Source organism: Sturnira hondurensis, unplaced genomic scaffold (genome assembly GCF_014824575.4).
Source record: "Sturnira hondurensis isolate 20B ecotype Veracruz unplaced genomic scaffold, ASM1482457v3 Scaffold0014302, whole genome shotgun sequence".
Lineage (NCBI taxonomy): Eukaryota > Metazoa > Chordata > Mammalia > Chiroptera > Phyllostomidae > Sturnira > Sturnira hondurensis.
The window spans coordinates 1,390,266-1,405,391 of record NW_028086933.1 but is presented as its reverse complement, the minus strand read 5'-3'; the positions used below and the strand labels follow the sequence as shown (position 1 = coordinate 1,405,391).

Sequence of the window (15,126 nt, the reverse complement as noted above, 5' to 3'; positions counted from 1 at the left end):
TATTTAGATGATTCAGAAGGCTGCAGCTATGGGCAACTGGTGATTGGCAGCTTCATCATGACAACATGCCCGCTCAAGTTTTTTAGTGAACCATCACATCACCCAGGTGACTCAGCCCAACTACCGCCGAGATATGGCACCTTGTGACTTCTGCCTTTCCCAAAAGTAAAGTCACCTTTGAAATGGAAGTGATTTCAGATTGTTGATAAGATTCAGAAAAATATGACAGGGCAGCTGATGGCAATTTGGCAGAACTGTGTGAGGGCCCAAGGAGCCTACTTTGAAGGGGACTGAGGTATCATTGTTCTATGTACAATGTCTCTTTTTTCTTCTATCTTCTCCAATAAATGTCTCTATTTTTCCTATTACCTGGCGGGGTTCCTTCTGGACAGACTATACACACAGACAGACACACACACATATATGTGTGTTGGTTGGAATAAATCCAATGTCAGTTGTTGTTATTTCTGAATAGTGTGACCAAGGGATATTAAAATTTTCTCCCAAACATTTGATGTTATTTGCAAAGTTTTTCACTCTACAGAAATAAAACACTTTTAAAAATAATTAGCACACATTTTCTTTTCATTGATGAATTATAAAAACACTCTAGGATTCTTGCATTATTGTTCAAGCTAAGAATATACACACATATGAAAGTAATGAATTCAACGAGTTAGACAAATCAGAAAACTAGAAAATAACAGGATGTTAAAAATTCATGACAATTTGCTTTATGGAAAAGCATATTATCATATTCTAAGAAAATCTCTCTTTCACAAATATGTAACTTATTTTAAAAAGAAGTTTAATTTTTATGAGAATAAAAAGATTAAAAACATTTAGCTCTTTGTTTTTATAGCAATATAATCAAAACCTGAGTTATGCTTCCAAGGACAGGACTTTATGAGAGTAATCTCACAGTCCCGTGGGGGAATCATCTGTGATGAGAATCACTGGGTTCGGCATGGATCCCCCAGCCTCTCTGTTACTGATGCAGTCAGATGTTTAGACTCACTTATTTGATTCTTTAGATCACCACTATTCAAATACACGGACTAGTACTTGAACTACACATTGTATATCACACTGATAAAAAGTTTCCCATTAAAAATTGCATTTTCTTTTTCTGAGTGGATAAAAATATGGCTGGAAAAGAAATGCAGGGAAATCAAGAGAAACCAGTAGTTTAAAGAAGGGAAACTGATGATTAATTGGAAAAGCCAGACTAGGCCTACAATTTCTAGCTTTATTTTAAATTATGTTTTGCTCAAGAACAGAAGTTTCTTTTGGAGAGACAATGTAACTGCTGAGTTGTAAGGACTACCAGGCATGAGGCTCACTACCTAAGGGGAGACCCGATGTAACAGTACTTGGCAATACAAAGTCTCATTATATGGCATAAAATCAATTATATTTAGTGCTATTCTATTTCATAAAAATGACTAGAGCAAATGTATGAATTAAAAAATCAAAACCATACCAGACACAGCAAGGAAGTCATCGATGCTTGTGATGTCATCTACAGCTTCCGTGAGGACATGGATATGATTCTCCCAAGCGCGCTTGTACATTTCCATGGTTTTTTTGACCACTTGACTTTTGGGTCTTGCAGCCAAAGCTAGTGCAGCATTAATAATCTGTAAGATGTAGAATATTACATGGTGATTTATTTGGGAAATAGTTACCAACATGCAGATAACAGTTATTCTTTTTTAAAAAAAAAAAATAGATACATTCATCTTTAACAACAGGAAAAATAGTAGAATGTCCTTATGTGTAACTACTTTTTTGCTTTTGGTAACAATTTAATTTTCTTTTGAAAATACTTTAATTAACTTTGGAACTATTTCTTAAGTGTTAATACATTAAGAACTGCAAGAGATACAAAGATAATTGGTATCTGCCTTACAGGAGTTTGTATGTTCCACAGTGGGAAGGGCAACCTGTAACTCAGTTCAATATGCCGCGCGTGCCAGTACAGAGCGTGGTTCTGTAAGCTTTAGAGAATCGAGGTAACCTTCAGCAGAAGGAGTAAGAGGTCCGGCTTCCTGGAGGACTTGTTGAATTTTCCAGTAGAATACATTATTTATTCATTTACTCATGGGTTCATTCCTGTATTCATTCAGCGTCTCAAATACATGTTGAAATATTATGAGTGTCTTTTATGTTTCCAGTGTGTTTCAGGTTTCAGAGGTGTGATCATGAACAAGACACAGGCCAAAAGCTTTGCCTTAATAACACTTGTACAATAGCTGGGGAGGACTATGAATCATCAAGTTAAATAAATGAAACAGGGGGTCTGTTAGACTGCTCTAAGAACTAAGGAGAAAAAAGCAGAACAGAGAAGGGGATAAGGAGTGGAGTGGTGGTGAGGGTAAGAAGTTTGCAGTTTTAGCATAATTGAAGTGGAAATTTAAGTAAAATTACTTGTAAGCACGAAAGTTGGGTCAGAGACGTGATAAGATTCAAAAGTTAGAAAACAAGGGAAATGCTGTGAGAACTGGAAGCAGTTTTTCCTTGGGGTCTCAGAAGTCTCTGGTTGTCCGACTCAGGACTAGCCTTATTTGGAAGGCACTGAGAGTCACTTTGACTTTTGAGCAATTTATTCAGAATTACACTCTAGAAAAATTAATTTGGCAAAGAAGGCTACTGCAATAGGCTCCAGAAGTGAGAAGTGCCTGGACCACAGTGGTGGAGCCAAGCAAAGGGCTTTGGTGGGACTTCCACTTAACTAAAGGCGGATGAGGGCAGGTTAATCACTGCCAAAAAGATCACGCAGGTGTCAACAAATTTGTGGAAAACGGCATTTAAGGACATGGAAATGCATCCACAATAGTGTGATAATGGTAGATCACAAGACATTATCCTTTAGAGGGAGCCGTTTCTAGCAAACCCATGCTGGAAATAAAAGTTAGATGAATACACGCAATCATAACAACAGTACTCTAGAAGTGGGGGAGCTTCTGGAGCTTTTAATTTTATTTTGTGGAACTGAATTTTTCAGATTTTCTATGCTGAATATGTTTTACTTGTATACTCAGATAGAATGAAGTTATTCTTTAAAGAAATGATGACGGAGGCTTTTCCATGATTAATGGAGAGAATTATTAGGGTGTTGATAGAAGAGGGGAGGTGGGGGAGTTAAAAAGTCAGTGCAGAGGCAGACGACGTGTGCAACTGTTCTGGAGGACAGTGTTGACGAGGGGTATTAGATGTCAACTTTCCCACCACAGATGTTGACTTTGAAGTGATTCTTGGATCTCCATCCAAATTACATTGTGAGCAGTCAGATAATTGGAAGTGTAACACACCAAACAAGTTGTCTTTCATTTGTTTATGCACTGAAAGAAATTGTTACTATGCAGCAACAAGGCATCAGATACTGCACTGGATACTAATGACTTCACAATGAAAATGATCCCACTAGTTTCTAAAGCAACCATTAATCTAGTAGACGAATCAGGGAAAAACCAGGGAGTTGCAACATACCAGTGGTTTTCAGAAAGTTTGCCTGAATCAGGAGCACCTGGAGAGCCTGTGCAAACATAGATTCCTGAGCCACACCTTTGAGTTTCTAATTCAGTCCACGCACCCTGGGGCTTAAGAATTTGCATTTCTAACAATTTCCCAGGTGATAGTGAGGCCACTGGTAGTGCTCTCACTCTGAGAACCACCGCACTCTATAGTAAATGTTGAAAGGACTCCTGCAACAAGAAGCTCAAGATGCCCTGTGACACACAGGAGAGGTACTCAGATCTGTACGCAAAGATGCCCCAAGGTCCTGAAATTTAGAAAAATAAGTAGAGCCCTAATCAGTGTGGCTTACTTGGTCGAGTGTCATCTCTCAATGAGAAAGGTTGCTGGTTTGATTCCCCAGGTGGTCAGGGAACATACCTGGGTTGCAGGTGGTCCCCGTTGGGGCATGTGCAAGAGGCAACCAATTGATGTTTCTCCCTCACACATTGATGTTTATTTCCCTCTTTCTCCTTCCCTATCCCTCTCTCTAAAAACACATAAATAAAGTCTCTAAAAATAAGTAGAAGTTAATAGAACATGATATCCTTCTGGGAAGAAGCAGTAACACATGTAATGACCTAGAAGTGAGATAGAGCGTAACCTCACCTCCTGTGGAATGTGGAGCAGAGAGACCATAGTAATGGAGTTGGAAGGAAATCAAAGGAACAATGGAAAGATGGAGGGGAAAATAGCTATGGAAAGTACCCACCAAGTGGAGGTGATAAGGATGAGAAAAAAGAATTATCAGGAAGAAGGTAGGAAACTAAGATATTAAAGAATCAATGTGAGGCCCTGGCTGGCGTAGCTCAGTGGATTGAGCGCGGGCCTGCGAACCAGACGATCGCGGTTCGATTCCCAGTCAGGGCACATGCCTGGGTTGCAAACCGGTTCCTAGCAGGCTAACTACCAGCAGGGGATGCACAAAAGGCAACCATACATTAATGTTTCTCTCCCTCTCTCCTTCCCCTCTAAAAATAAATAAATAAATAAAATCTTTTAAAAAAAGAATCAATATGAGAAAGATTTTCCCCTAAAGATCAAATGCAGTAAAGTCAAGAATAATGAGAATTAAAAATGACTTTTGAATTTGAAAAGCAGGAGTCATTAGTGAGAATGGTGGACACAGCATTCATATTTTGCCAACATAAAACAGAAACAATGAAAAGAATCTTTTTCTACTAAGTAACCTAAAGGCTGTACTTCACTTAAATGACTTCCGACAAATTATTGATGGAGGAGGGGAAAAATACGTGGCTTGAAAATATTATGTTGATATTCTCTTCTTTATTTCTTTTTTACAAGAGAGGAACATATTACATTCTATGAAAACACACTACTTTGAGAAATGGCTACTGTATGGCACTCCTTGACTTCGGTTTTAGTTTTATTAATCTGTTCACTTACAAGGTACGCTTGTGTGTCCCGCCAGGCTCCGGTCTCTGCTGTTTCACTGCCCCTGCAGTTGAACAACTGTGTACACATGCGATTGTGGGAAATGCAGAGGTGTACTTCTAAAATGCTGCTGGTACAGAACACTCAGGGGGACATGGAGTCCTGAATACAGGACAGACTCTATTTTTTAAGAAGTTTTCAGTTCTGCAGTGGATCCAGTTTATCTGATTTGACACTGTGCACTGTGAAAACACTCTATCCTACTTGACTCTCCTGATATTTAGCTTAAATCTAAAAGCAGACAAAATTCAGAAGATAACCCTCATACCGTTTGAGAGAAAAAACGTCTGCATCCCAATGATGAAGGCTACCACACTCCTAGCAATTTTTTTCTGTATATCTGGGGTCAGGACAGAAGACCATTCTCAAATCCTCTTCATGCTGACTAAACATGACTGAAGTAAATTATGTTGCTTTCTGGGGCATTTTTTTTAGATTATGGTTGAGATGTGTCCATGACCCTGTGAATCAAGTAGTCATTCATTTCACCTTTGAGACAGTCTCTTTAAAGTCAGGATTTTATTATATCTTAACAGGACTATTTGTTGAATAGCCTTTCAAATAAATAGTTTCCTATTTCCAGTCCTTACCACAAAGAAAAAAAAAATTTTGAGTGCAATTTTATTAAGCAAGCGGGAAGGGCAAAAGAGTTGAGCAAGGTTATAGCTGTGGGACATGGAACCCCAAGGACCTGCCGAGCTCTCTTCTCAGTTCCTTCCTCTTTGTATCTGGGTTCTATCATCCCAACTACATCCCCTGTCCGTGCTCTCTGATAAAGGCTGTTTCAGAGGCTGCTTCTTTTTCTGACTGACCCGTATTTCCCTTTCCTCACAGAGGCCTCTTCAAACTAGCTCCTGTTAGACTTTGGTCATGTTATCGGTAACCCCTGGAAAAGGCTGGATTTCACCAGGTCTCATTCTACCTTCTTCAGGCTTCCTGCTCTTCCTACTAGTACACGGGACCCAGGCTTCAGCATGCCTGAGTCTAAGCAACCTCCCATTTAAAAAACTTTTTCAGTTACAATTTACATTAAATATTATTTTGTATTATTTGTATTTTTATATCAAATCAAGTAATTTTTATTACATCATACTCTCACTTGCCGTGGGAAACTCTCAAACATCTAAACTGGATTCGGCAAATTTAGGATTTTTAAATTATCTCAGAGTTTTCCTTGTCTCCCTCCAGGTATCAGACGCTTGTATTTCAGGGCTTCTCATTTGTACAGGTTCCATCTAAGATACCAGAGAGGCCCTAGAAATGTGTTCATGGGGTCATTTTTTCTAGTAAGTTTGCCTCAAATATTTTGGGATCCAGTAAAGGAAGCTGAGTCAGGTGTACATTTAGTTGAGTTTAGTGGGCTAATTTGGAAAGATCTGCAGTTACTGTTACAGAACACAGCACACACACACACAAGGCCAAGAGGTCATGATATACTACAACCGAAAGGAACCCTGCTAGGTTCATTATGTCCGCCACCAGAGGAGAGACATCTTTCAATGCCAGAGATTTGTGAAGAGGAAAGGAAACGTTTATTTAATGCTATAGAGGCTTAAAGTGGTGACCTAATGTCTTCATTAAAATACCATAGTCCTTTTGGATACCCACAGGTACCCATAGTGCTTCCTTCCCCCTGCCCTAATTCAGAGTACTGTATCTCAGGAAAAGAAGTAGGCCTCCGTGTTACAGGCCACTGGCACCTTCAGCTGTGTCACCATCCAGGCAGGATCTCTAATTAATCCAAAGACATGTGGCACCTTCTCACGGTCCACTGGCAAGAGTTCTTTGTACCCATTATTCCAGGCAAAATGTCTCTTGCTTCCCAGGCCACGCAACCAAAGGGAGCACCCCAAAGCCAAGTGGGTCTCCTCTACCAAAGCTGCAGGGGTCTGCACTCTGGCAAAATCACATGGTTCTTCTCTCCACCAGAGCTGTGGCGGTCTGCACTCTGGCAAAACCCTGTGGTTCCCTCTTCACCTAAGCTGCAAGGAGGGGGTCCCCACTCTGGCAAAGCCATGTGGCTCTCTCTCCAATGGCTGTGGGGGGTCCCCACTCTGCCAGGAGCATGTATCTCTCTCTCCCTGGCAAAGCTGTGCGTGGCTCTCCCTTCACTGACAAAGCTGTGAAGGGGTATTCACTCTGCCAAAGCCACATGGTGATTCTCTCTACCCAAGTTGCCGGGATCCCCACTCTGGCAAAGCCATATGGTTCCTCCTTCTCACATAGCTGTGGAGGTCCCCACTCTGCCAGAACCACATGGCTTTCTCTCTACTGCCACTGCTACGTGGTCCTCTCCCGTATCCTTCAAGCTTTACTGGGCTGCCATAGTGGAACTGGGCAGGTGTGGCCCCATGGCGTGGAGCCAATCATCTCCAAGCTCTCACGTAGGTGCTGTAACCAGGGGACCTACCCCTCCCCCCAGTTACATCTTGGGTGGAAGTCCCTTCCACCCCCCTGGCTCAAAGCAGGGCCACAGCTATTTAACATATCTGTGCAACCAGTTAAAGGTTATAGATATGTTAAATGACCATGCCAGAAGTTAGCTGCAAAGTTGTTGCTGTACAAAACAAGCTTTCAATGGCCTTGCTCCATTTGTACGTTCCCCCAACTCACACCTGTTGGTGAGGGGGCGGGGGGAGGGTAAGGACATCTTATACGTCTTTCTAATATTTCCTAGACACCTTGAGTTCTGGACCCCATTTCAAACCTCTGTTTGGGGTCCCCCTCTTGACTGCACCCTGTTATATCACCTCTGTATATGTCTGTACTGGTTGTACTGACATAGTGTCAGGAAAAAGTCTATCTCTAATTGCATGCTCCCTCTTTCCTCAGACCTTCCTGAACAAACTAGGCAGACACAAAGGGTGAATCATCTTCCTAGTTTGTCCACAGAAAAGAATATTACAAAATAAATTGTTATTTAAGAGGTGTTATTTAACAGTGTGCAGTAAAAAGAAAAAAAAGAAAAGAAGAAAGGGGAAAAAAGAAAGGAAAAAAGAAAGGAACTAAGGAAGAAAAGAAAAGAGAAGGAAGAAAGAGACTCAAAGGATAAAAAAAGAAAAAGATAATAATGCATATATTGTATCATTTTCCTACATTTTGTAATATTTTCGTATTTGTCCACATTTAAAGTTAGGAACTAGCTATTTATCTTTGTATTCTAAATAAATGCTTTTTCTTAAAGAAGGCCCTCAAAACTATATAAATTTTAGGCCCCACACAGCCTAGTCTGCCAGAGCCAAACCAGGAATTTTTCATAAAAAGTTACCTATCGTCTGAAATGACAAAGTGAGCATGGATTCTACTGCAATATTTTATCTAAACTCTGTCTGGATAACAAGGTATTGCCTTTGTGTCCTCAGAGAAAACAGAACTACCAGATAAAGGAGACTTTCTCAGTGTTCTACGGCCTCTAATCCTTTGTGGGAGGTGAGCTACTCGGGCTACTACTTTCTCGCATCTTCACTTTTGCAGTGACAGTCTTTAATTTATATGTATTTTATTTCTGAATTTTTCTTAAAATAGTAAAATAGTATAGTAATTGTAGGACTAACATTACTGACAGCTTGCAATATTCCAGGCATGGTTTCTATGTACTTGACTTGCATTCAAATTTTTAACCCAATAAGAAAGGTCCTATCAGTATTCCTATTACCCTGGTGAGACAGTGGAGGCACAAAGAGATTGAGTAATTTGTGCAAAGTTATAGAAGGAACTCTAGATTGGAAGCCATGAGGCTTAAATCAGAGGTTTACGTTGCTTCAAACTGATACTATGTCCACAGAAGAGTCATATTAACTCTCCCAGTATAACAGGGCAGAACCAAGAGGGGGCTCCCAAAAAGGATTTGGAATGGATCCAGAACTCAAGGTGTCCAGGAAATATTAAGATTTCCTCACCTCCCCCCCCCCAAGTGTCAGTTGGGGGGAAAGGGACAAATGGAGTAGGACCATTGAGAATTGTTTTTCATAGCAACAGTTTTGCAGGTAGCCTCTAGAATGGTCATTTAACATATCTATAACCTTTAACTGGTCGCATAGATATGTTAAATGGCTGTGGCCATGCTTTGAGCCAGGGAGAAGGGAGTGATTTCCACCCAGGATGTAATTGGGAGGCAACACCCTCTGGTTATGGCTCCTGAGTGTAAGCTTGGAGTTGATTGGCTCCACGCCATGGGGCCACACCTGCCCAGACTCACTACAGCAGCCCAATAAAGCTGGGAGGATAGAGGAGTGCTGGCAGGTGTAACTCATTATAGGAGGAGTCAGAAATGGGGCTGCAAAGGAGGATTGGCATGGGGATTAAACGCAGAGGTGGCAGCCATTGAGGAGAGAGCCGCACAGTTTGGGCAGAGTAAGGATCTCCTCTTGGCCTTGTGAAGGGAAGAACCACGCAGCTTTGCCAAAGTGGGGACCCCCGCAGCCATGTGAAGAGTAGTACCATGTGGCTCTGGCAGAGTGCAGACCCCCGCAGCTTTGGTAGAGGAGGCCCACAGGGCTTTTGGGGTGCTCCCTTTGGCCATGTGGCCTGGGAAGCAGGAGAGACTTTGCCTGGAAAAAGGGTGAAAGAACTCTTGCCAGTGGAAAGTACTGCATGACTTTGGATTAATTGAAGATCCTTCCTGGATGGCGACACAGCTGACGATGCCAGGGCCTGAAACACAGACCTATGCTTCTTTTCCTGAGTTACAGTACCCTAAATTAGGGCAGGGGGAAAGGAAGTGCTGTGGGCATCTGTGGTTATCCTAAAGGACTTTGATATATTAATGAGGGCATTGGGTCACTACTTTAAGTCTGGGTATAGGTTTAAATAAACTTTTCCTTTCCTTTTCACAAATCTCTAGCATTGAGAGATGTCTTTCCTCTGGTGGCAGACAAACAAGCCCAATAGGTATTGGTATACCATCCTTGGGAGGGGCTCCTGTTGTTCTGTAACAGTTTTTTGGCATCCCTGGGTGGGCCAAATATTGCCGCCCCCCCCGCCCACGGACCTCTGTTCAGTAACACCAGTACTCATTTTGCCAGAAGTTATAGGTATGTGTGCACTGGGGTAGGGGAGAGGGATCAGTGTTTGAGTTACCTGATCCCTCTCAGGTCCCTTCAGGTTTGAACATACACTTTAAATCATTATTAAATTTATTTGGGTGACATAGGTTAATGTTTCAAGTGTATAAATCTATACCACATCATCTTTATATTGTATTGTGTGCTCATCACCCAAATTTAGCCCTCTTCTGTTACCATATATTTGACCCCCTTTACCCTCTTCAGCCTTCCCCATCTTCCCATTCCCCTCTAGTAAATACCACGTTGTTGTTGATGTCAAACTAAAAAGCTTCTGCACAACCAAAAAAAATAGTATCAACAAGACAAACAGGCAACCAACACAATGGGAGGAGATATATGCAAACAATACCTTCAATAACGGGCTAACATCCAAAATATATAAAGAATTCATACCATTCAACAATAACAACAACAAAAAACCCCCAGACAACCCAGTTTAAAAAAATTGGCAGAGAACCTGGACAGACACTTTTCCCAAGAAGAAGAACAAATAGACCACAGATATATGAAAAGATATTCAACTTCACTAGCTATAGTATAAAAGATATTCAACTTCACTAGCTAAAGAACATACAGATTTAATGTGATTATCTGAGATATATATATATATATATATATATATATGATTTCTGAAAATGATTACTTAAGAAGTGAAAATAAATCTATGTAATTTAATTTTTCCCCAGAGACATTTCAATATTGGCACTGACACAAAAATAATCTTAAAAATCTTAGTATAACAAAAGCACTTTGTGAATTAAAAAGATGAGTTATGTGTAAATATCTGTAGGTCTGATTACCTCAGTGTCATGGCATGTAGAGAAAATTAAAAATGAAATATGTGATAGCTCAAATACATTTAAGCTAGTAGGTGAGGGGAATTTGTAAGACATCCACTTAGGAGTAACGCTGCAATAATTTGGGGTTATAGCAACCATGGTAATGACATCAAATTCAGTGCTCCAATTCTGTGCATTGTTTCTTAGTTGCTTAAATGCTGTTCAACTATTACATGCTTCTCACTTTCTGTGGTGGTCTTCAATATTTCCTTAGTTTTGATAACCTTTTCCTTTTTGCCTTCTCTTATACTTAATTTATGAAAAGTATCTTTGCATTTTAATAGTGAGCCATGACATATTTATCATCATCAGTCTCCACAGTCACATCTTTATGTTAAATGATAAAGGCATTTCCAGGCTAGGGAGAGAGTGATGGTGAAGATACGTAATTTGTCATGGACTCCCACAGATTTAGACAATTAATTAGACTGCATTCAGCTTTGGCCTCACAAGGTTGTAATCTCCTTACTCCGTGAAGGGATAATCCCTGCATGATAGGGTTACTCACACTGAAACTTCCCATGAGGCTTTACCTTGCTTTTGAATACAGATAAAAAACCAATTATTTCAATAAAAATCAGATTATTTTTGTCATCTATACTAATTATTAAGACAGGACAGCCTATTAAATCAAACAAGTAAATAAAAGAATAAAAGAATAGTAAAAGAACTGTTTGGCACAATATAACAAAATCATCAATTAGTAAGTGTTGTAGATAAATTAAAATGAAATTTGGGGTCAGATCTCACATTTTAATCCAACTTCATTACTTATTAGTTTTGTGTGATTGTAGCCAAATTCCTTCTGCTCTGAGCCTCAATTTCCTTATCTGCAATGGTTATAAAAGTGCTTCTTGCAAAGGTTGTTAGAAGAGCTTAATTAGATTAAGTTAAACAACTGGCACAGAATTAGATATTCCATGAGTATTTGCTTCCTTGAAGATAGTTCGGAAAACATGCAAAGAATACTTAAGGAATTTAAAGACTATATACACAAATACACATACACAAAGAATTTACAATTTTGATAGCCTCCACGATCTCCTTGATATGCTAATTATAAAAATGTTTCTTGGTTAAAAATAGATGAACATAAGGAAAACTGAATCTACAAAAGCACTATCTTCTTATGACTTATCTATAACATAAAACTAAGAGAAATTTTCATATAAAAAAGAAAAAATCTGAAATCAACAGCATATATTACAACTTAAGGTACTAGAAAATAATTTTAATTTCCAATCAGAAAAAGCAGAATCAAAGATTTTAAGATCCATTATAATCTGCCAGTGGGGGACTTAATACGTTTAGAATTTAGAGTAGAAAAAAAATGTACAGTTTTTTAAAATCATTTGAGTTCACATTGAGGAATTAAAAATTTATTTGATATTTTTGCAAAATGAATAAACTCTCCTTCTTCTAAAAATGACACTTTATGTGAGAAGCATCTACAAAGTTTGATGCACCATCCATTTCTATATAAAATAAAAGCAAAATGCAAGCTATTTATTAACTGCCAAAATGTATTTTAAAATAAGAGGCTGACAAAAGCTAAAAAAATAAGCATATATTGGCAATGTCTGAATGCTTGGAATTAGATATCTTGTCCATATATTTGGAATTTATGAAGATTCAACTTGGTTTTATCTAAAACCATGAGGTAAAAGGAGTTCGTGTAACATTAGAAGATTTAACATTTTTAATTTCAAAGAATATTTACTATATTCCTACAATTTATCTAAAGTAGAAAACATTAGACAAGAAAGATTCAGAAAAAAATATTTTAGGGGTGTTCAGAGCAAAATGTCATGTACAAATATTCCATACTAGCTATCAAACACATACTACAGTCCAGATCACATAAGTGATACCATCCCTGAGGTCCCGTGGTACATTGAGAAGGTACAGGGTAACGGGTGAGTGATGTAGTATGCAGAGAATGTTTTGATGAATTGTTTGGCCATCTCAATCTTTGCATCTTTTTCCCTAAATCTTTCACATTTGGAATATTATAGAACTATTTCAAACTGAATAGTAAAGTACATTCTGAGTGATTTAAAATATAAATGAACTATACAAATTTAAGCATTACTATACTGACAATGTTTTCCTGGTATTTTTAAGTTATTAGGGGTTGGGGTATTGAGGAAACTGTCCTTATCATTCTGGAAACAGAAGGAGGAAAAATCATGTTTCCCCATCAAATCATTTACTACTACATTGGAGAAGATTACTCCTTGGTCACAAAAGACTTTTAAAGCTTTAAATGTTTGTTGCACTCTGTAGGACCTGGCATCCTTCATTGTCGAAGCACACAGACTGGTATGTGCAAAATGCCACAGCAACACGCTTTACCACTTACTGACGGAGCGATGGCCTGCATTCAGAACTCTCTTAGTGAGTATGCTTCTTAAGCAAAACAAACAAACAAACAACCTGAATTCTCAGTTACAAATGAGTTGGTTAATAGATACTACCCCAGGAAGAGATAATGCTACTATACACTGGAATATAGCCCCTCTTTGTTGAATGCAAACCTGAAATCCTTAATTTCAAAGTGCTATTACTTTGTGCTCAGCAGGCTAGAGCCATAACAAGCATAGTAAAAGATAAATAAGGCTGTGGGTTTTAATTACGGACTTGGATACCCTGGGCTATGCATAGAGCTCAGGAATAAAATACTACTGCTTCCTGGGAGTTGGCCTATGTAAATTAGATTGAGTAGTAGGACACAAAGCTAGGAATAGGAGGAAATTTTCTCTGGTGACAAACCAACAATGGCTTTAAGCAGCTGCAGAATCTGTTGAAAAGCTCATGCCATTTTATATAATGGATTAGGAAGAACTGGATGTTCTCCAAGACACGGGCCACACATAATTCCTATGATGACCAAGTTTTCTGACATAAGGGACTGGGTGTCCTTCAATTTTGCAGCCTTGTTTTCAGCCCTTGGGGTGATGGGTGGAAGGGAGGGGTCTACATTTCTTCATACTCAGCCGAGGGGTAATTAACATGCAAAACTCACAGACTTATGATCAGCTGAATGTCAGGGATGAGAGTTCCCAAGTCTCTGGCTGGAGTTACACGATTAATGGTGGTTCCAGCGATGGACAAAAACAATACAGAACATATGGTTTGGTGGAGCAAAATTATCAGCTGCAAAAGCCTGAGATTAAATTACAAGGGTAGCATTTTACATGTGACACAATTTTGACTGATAAAAGACTTAAATGAAACTTCAAAATATGGATTGCTCATTTAGCTCTATGTGGCAATCTGTTTTCTATCATAGAAATTGTCTCCATTTCGCATATAATGTGAGTGGTTTCTTCAGTTAGACAAATGATTATAAAAACCAGTCTATAATAAATAAGAAAATGTAACAATCATCTCCTTTATAAACCCGATCATTCACTTAAACCATAGAAACTAATGATCAACAGGAGTAAGAAAGAATAGAATTGGGATCACAGTCGCAAGGAGCAGAGCACGTCTTTGAGTTAGAGGGTAGCGGTTTCACTTACATTGAAAGTTCAATATTCTTTTTTTTTTAATCTAGAGGTAAAATTTTATTTATTTATTTTATTTTATGCATTATGGCATTTCTTATATTTTTCTTTTTTCTTTTTTCAATAACAGTTTACATTTAATATTAGTCTGTATTGGTTTCAGATATATAGCAAAGTGGTTTGAAAATCATGCTGCTTCAAGTACACACCTGGCCCCAGACATAGTTATCATATTATTGACTATAAGTATTCTCTATACTGCAATCCATAACTTGACTATTCTGTAGCTACCAACGTGCACTGTGTAATCCCTTCACCTTTTCACCCCCCCCCCATATTCTTGAATGCAAAGGCAAGATTGGTGATCACACAGAACCTAGTGCATACAATAGTTTTACTAATTAAGTTTGAAAAATCCCCCATTGAAATTAAGATTTTTCTTAGTTTTTTTTCTTCTATGTTATGCGACATAAACTGAAGGTGAACTTTTGTGGCCCCACTTATTTTTGTTTTCACAGTTCTTTAAGAATAGAACCTTTTCTATGGTGTTGTTAAAATCAGCAAAAAGGGTTCACATTCTCCTCAAAGACAAAAAACAAAAAGGAACACCAGGTTTTCGTGTGTTTCTCTGAGAGCCTTTTACTGTACTAACAGGACAAAAGACTTAGCCATTCCTTGGGTCACATCACAAAGCCAACCCTTACCCACTTTTGGGGAAATCGGCCATTGATATTTTCTTAG

At 38.9% G+C, this 15,126-nt stretch overlaps 1 protein-coding gene across 1 annotated transcript in view; it reads right to left on the bottom strand.

Annotated features, from left to right (window-relative positions):
* Positions 1 to 15,126, bottom strand: part of CTNNA3 (catenin alpha 3) — a 1,522,505-nt gene that overhangs the window by 499,611 nt on the left and 1,007,768 nt on the right. The window contains exon 11 of the mRNA XM_037062679.1: positions 1,484 to 1,640. Within this exon, the coding sequence (XP_036918574.1) occupies positions 1,484 to 1,640 (157 nt within the window). The remainder of the gene's footprint in view (positions 1 to 1,483; positions 1,641 to 15,126) is intronic.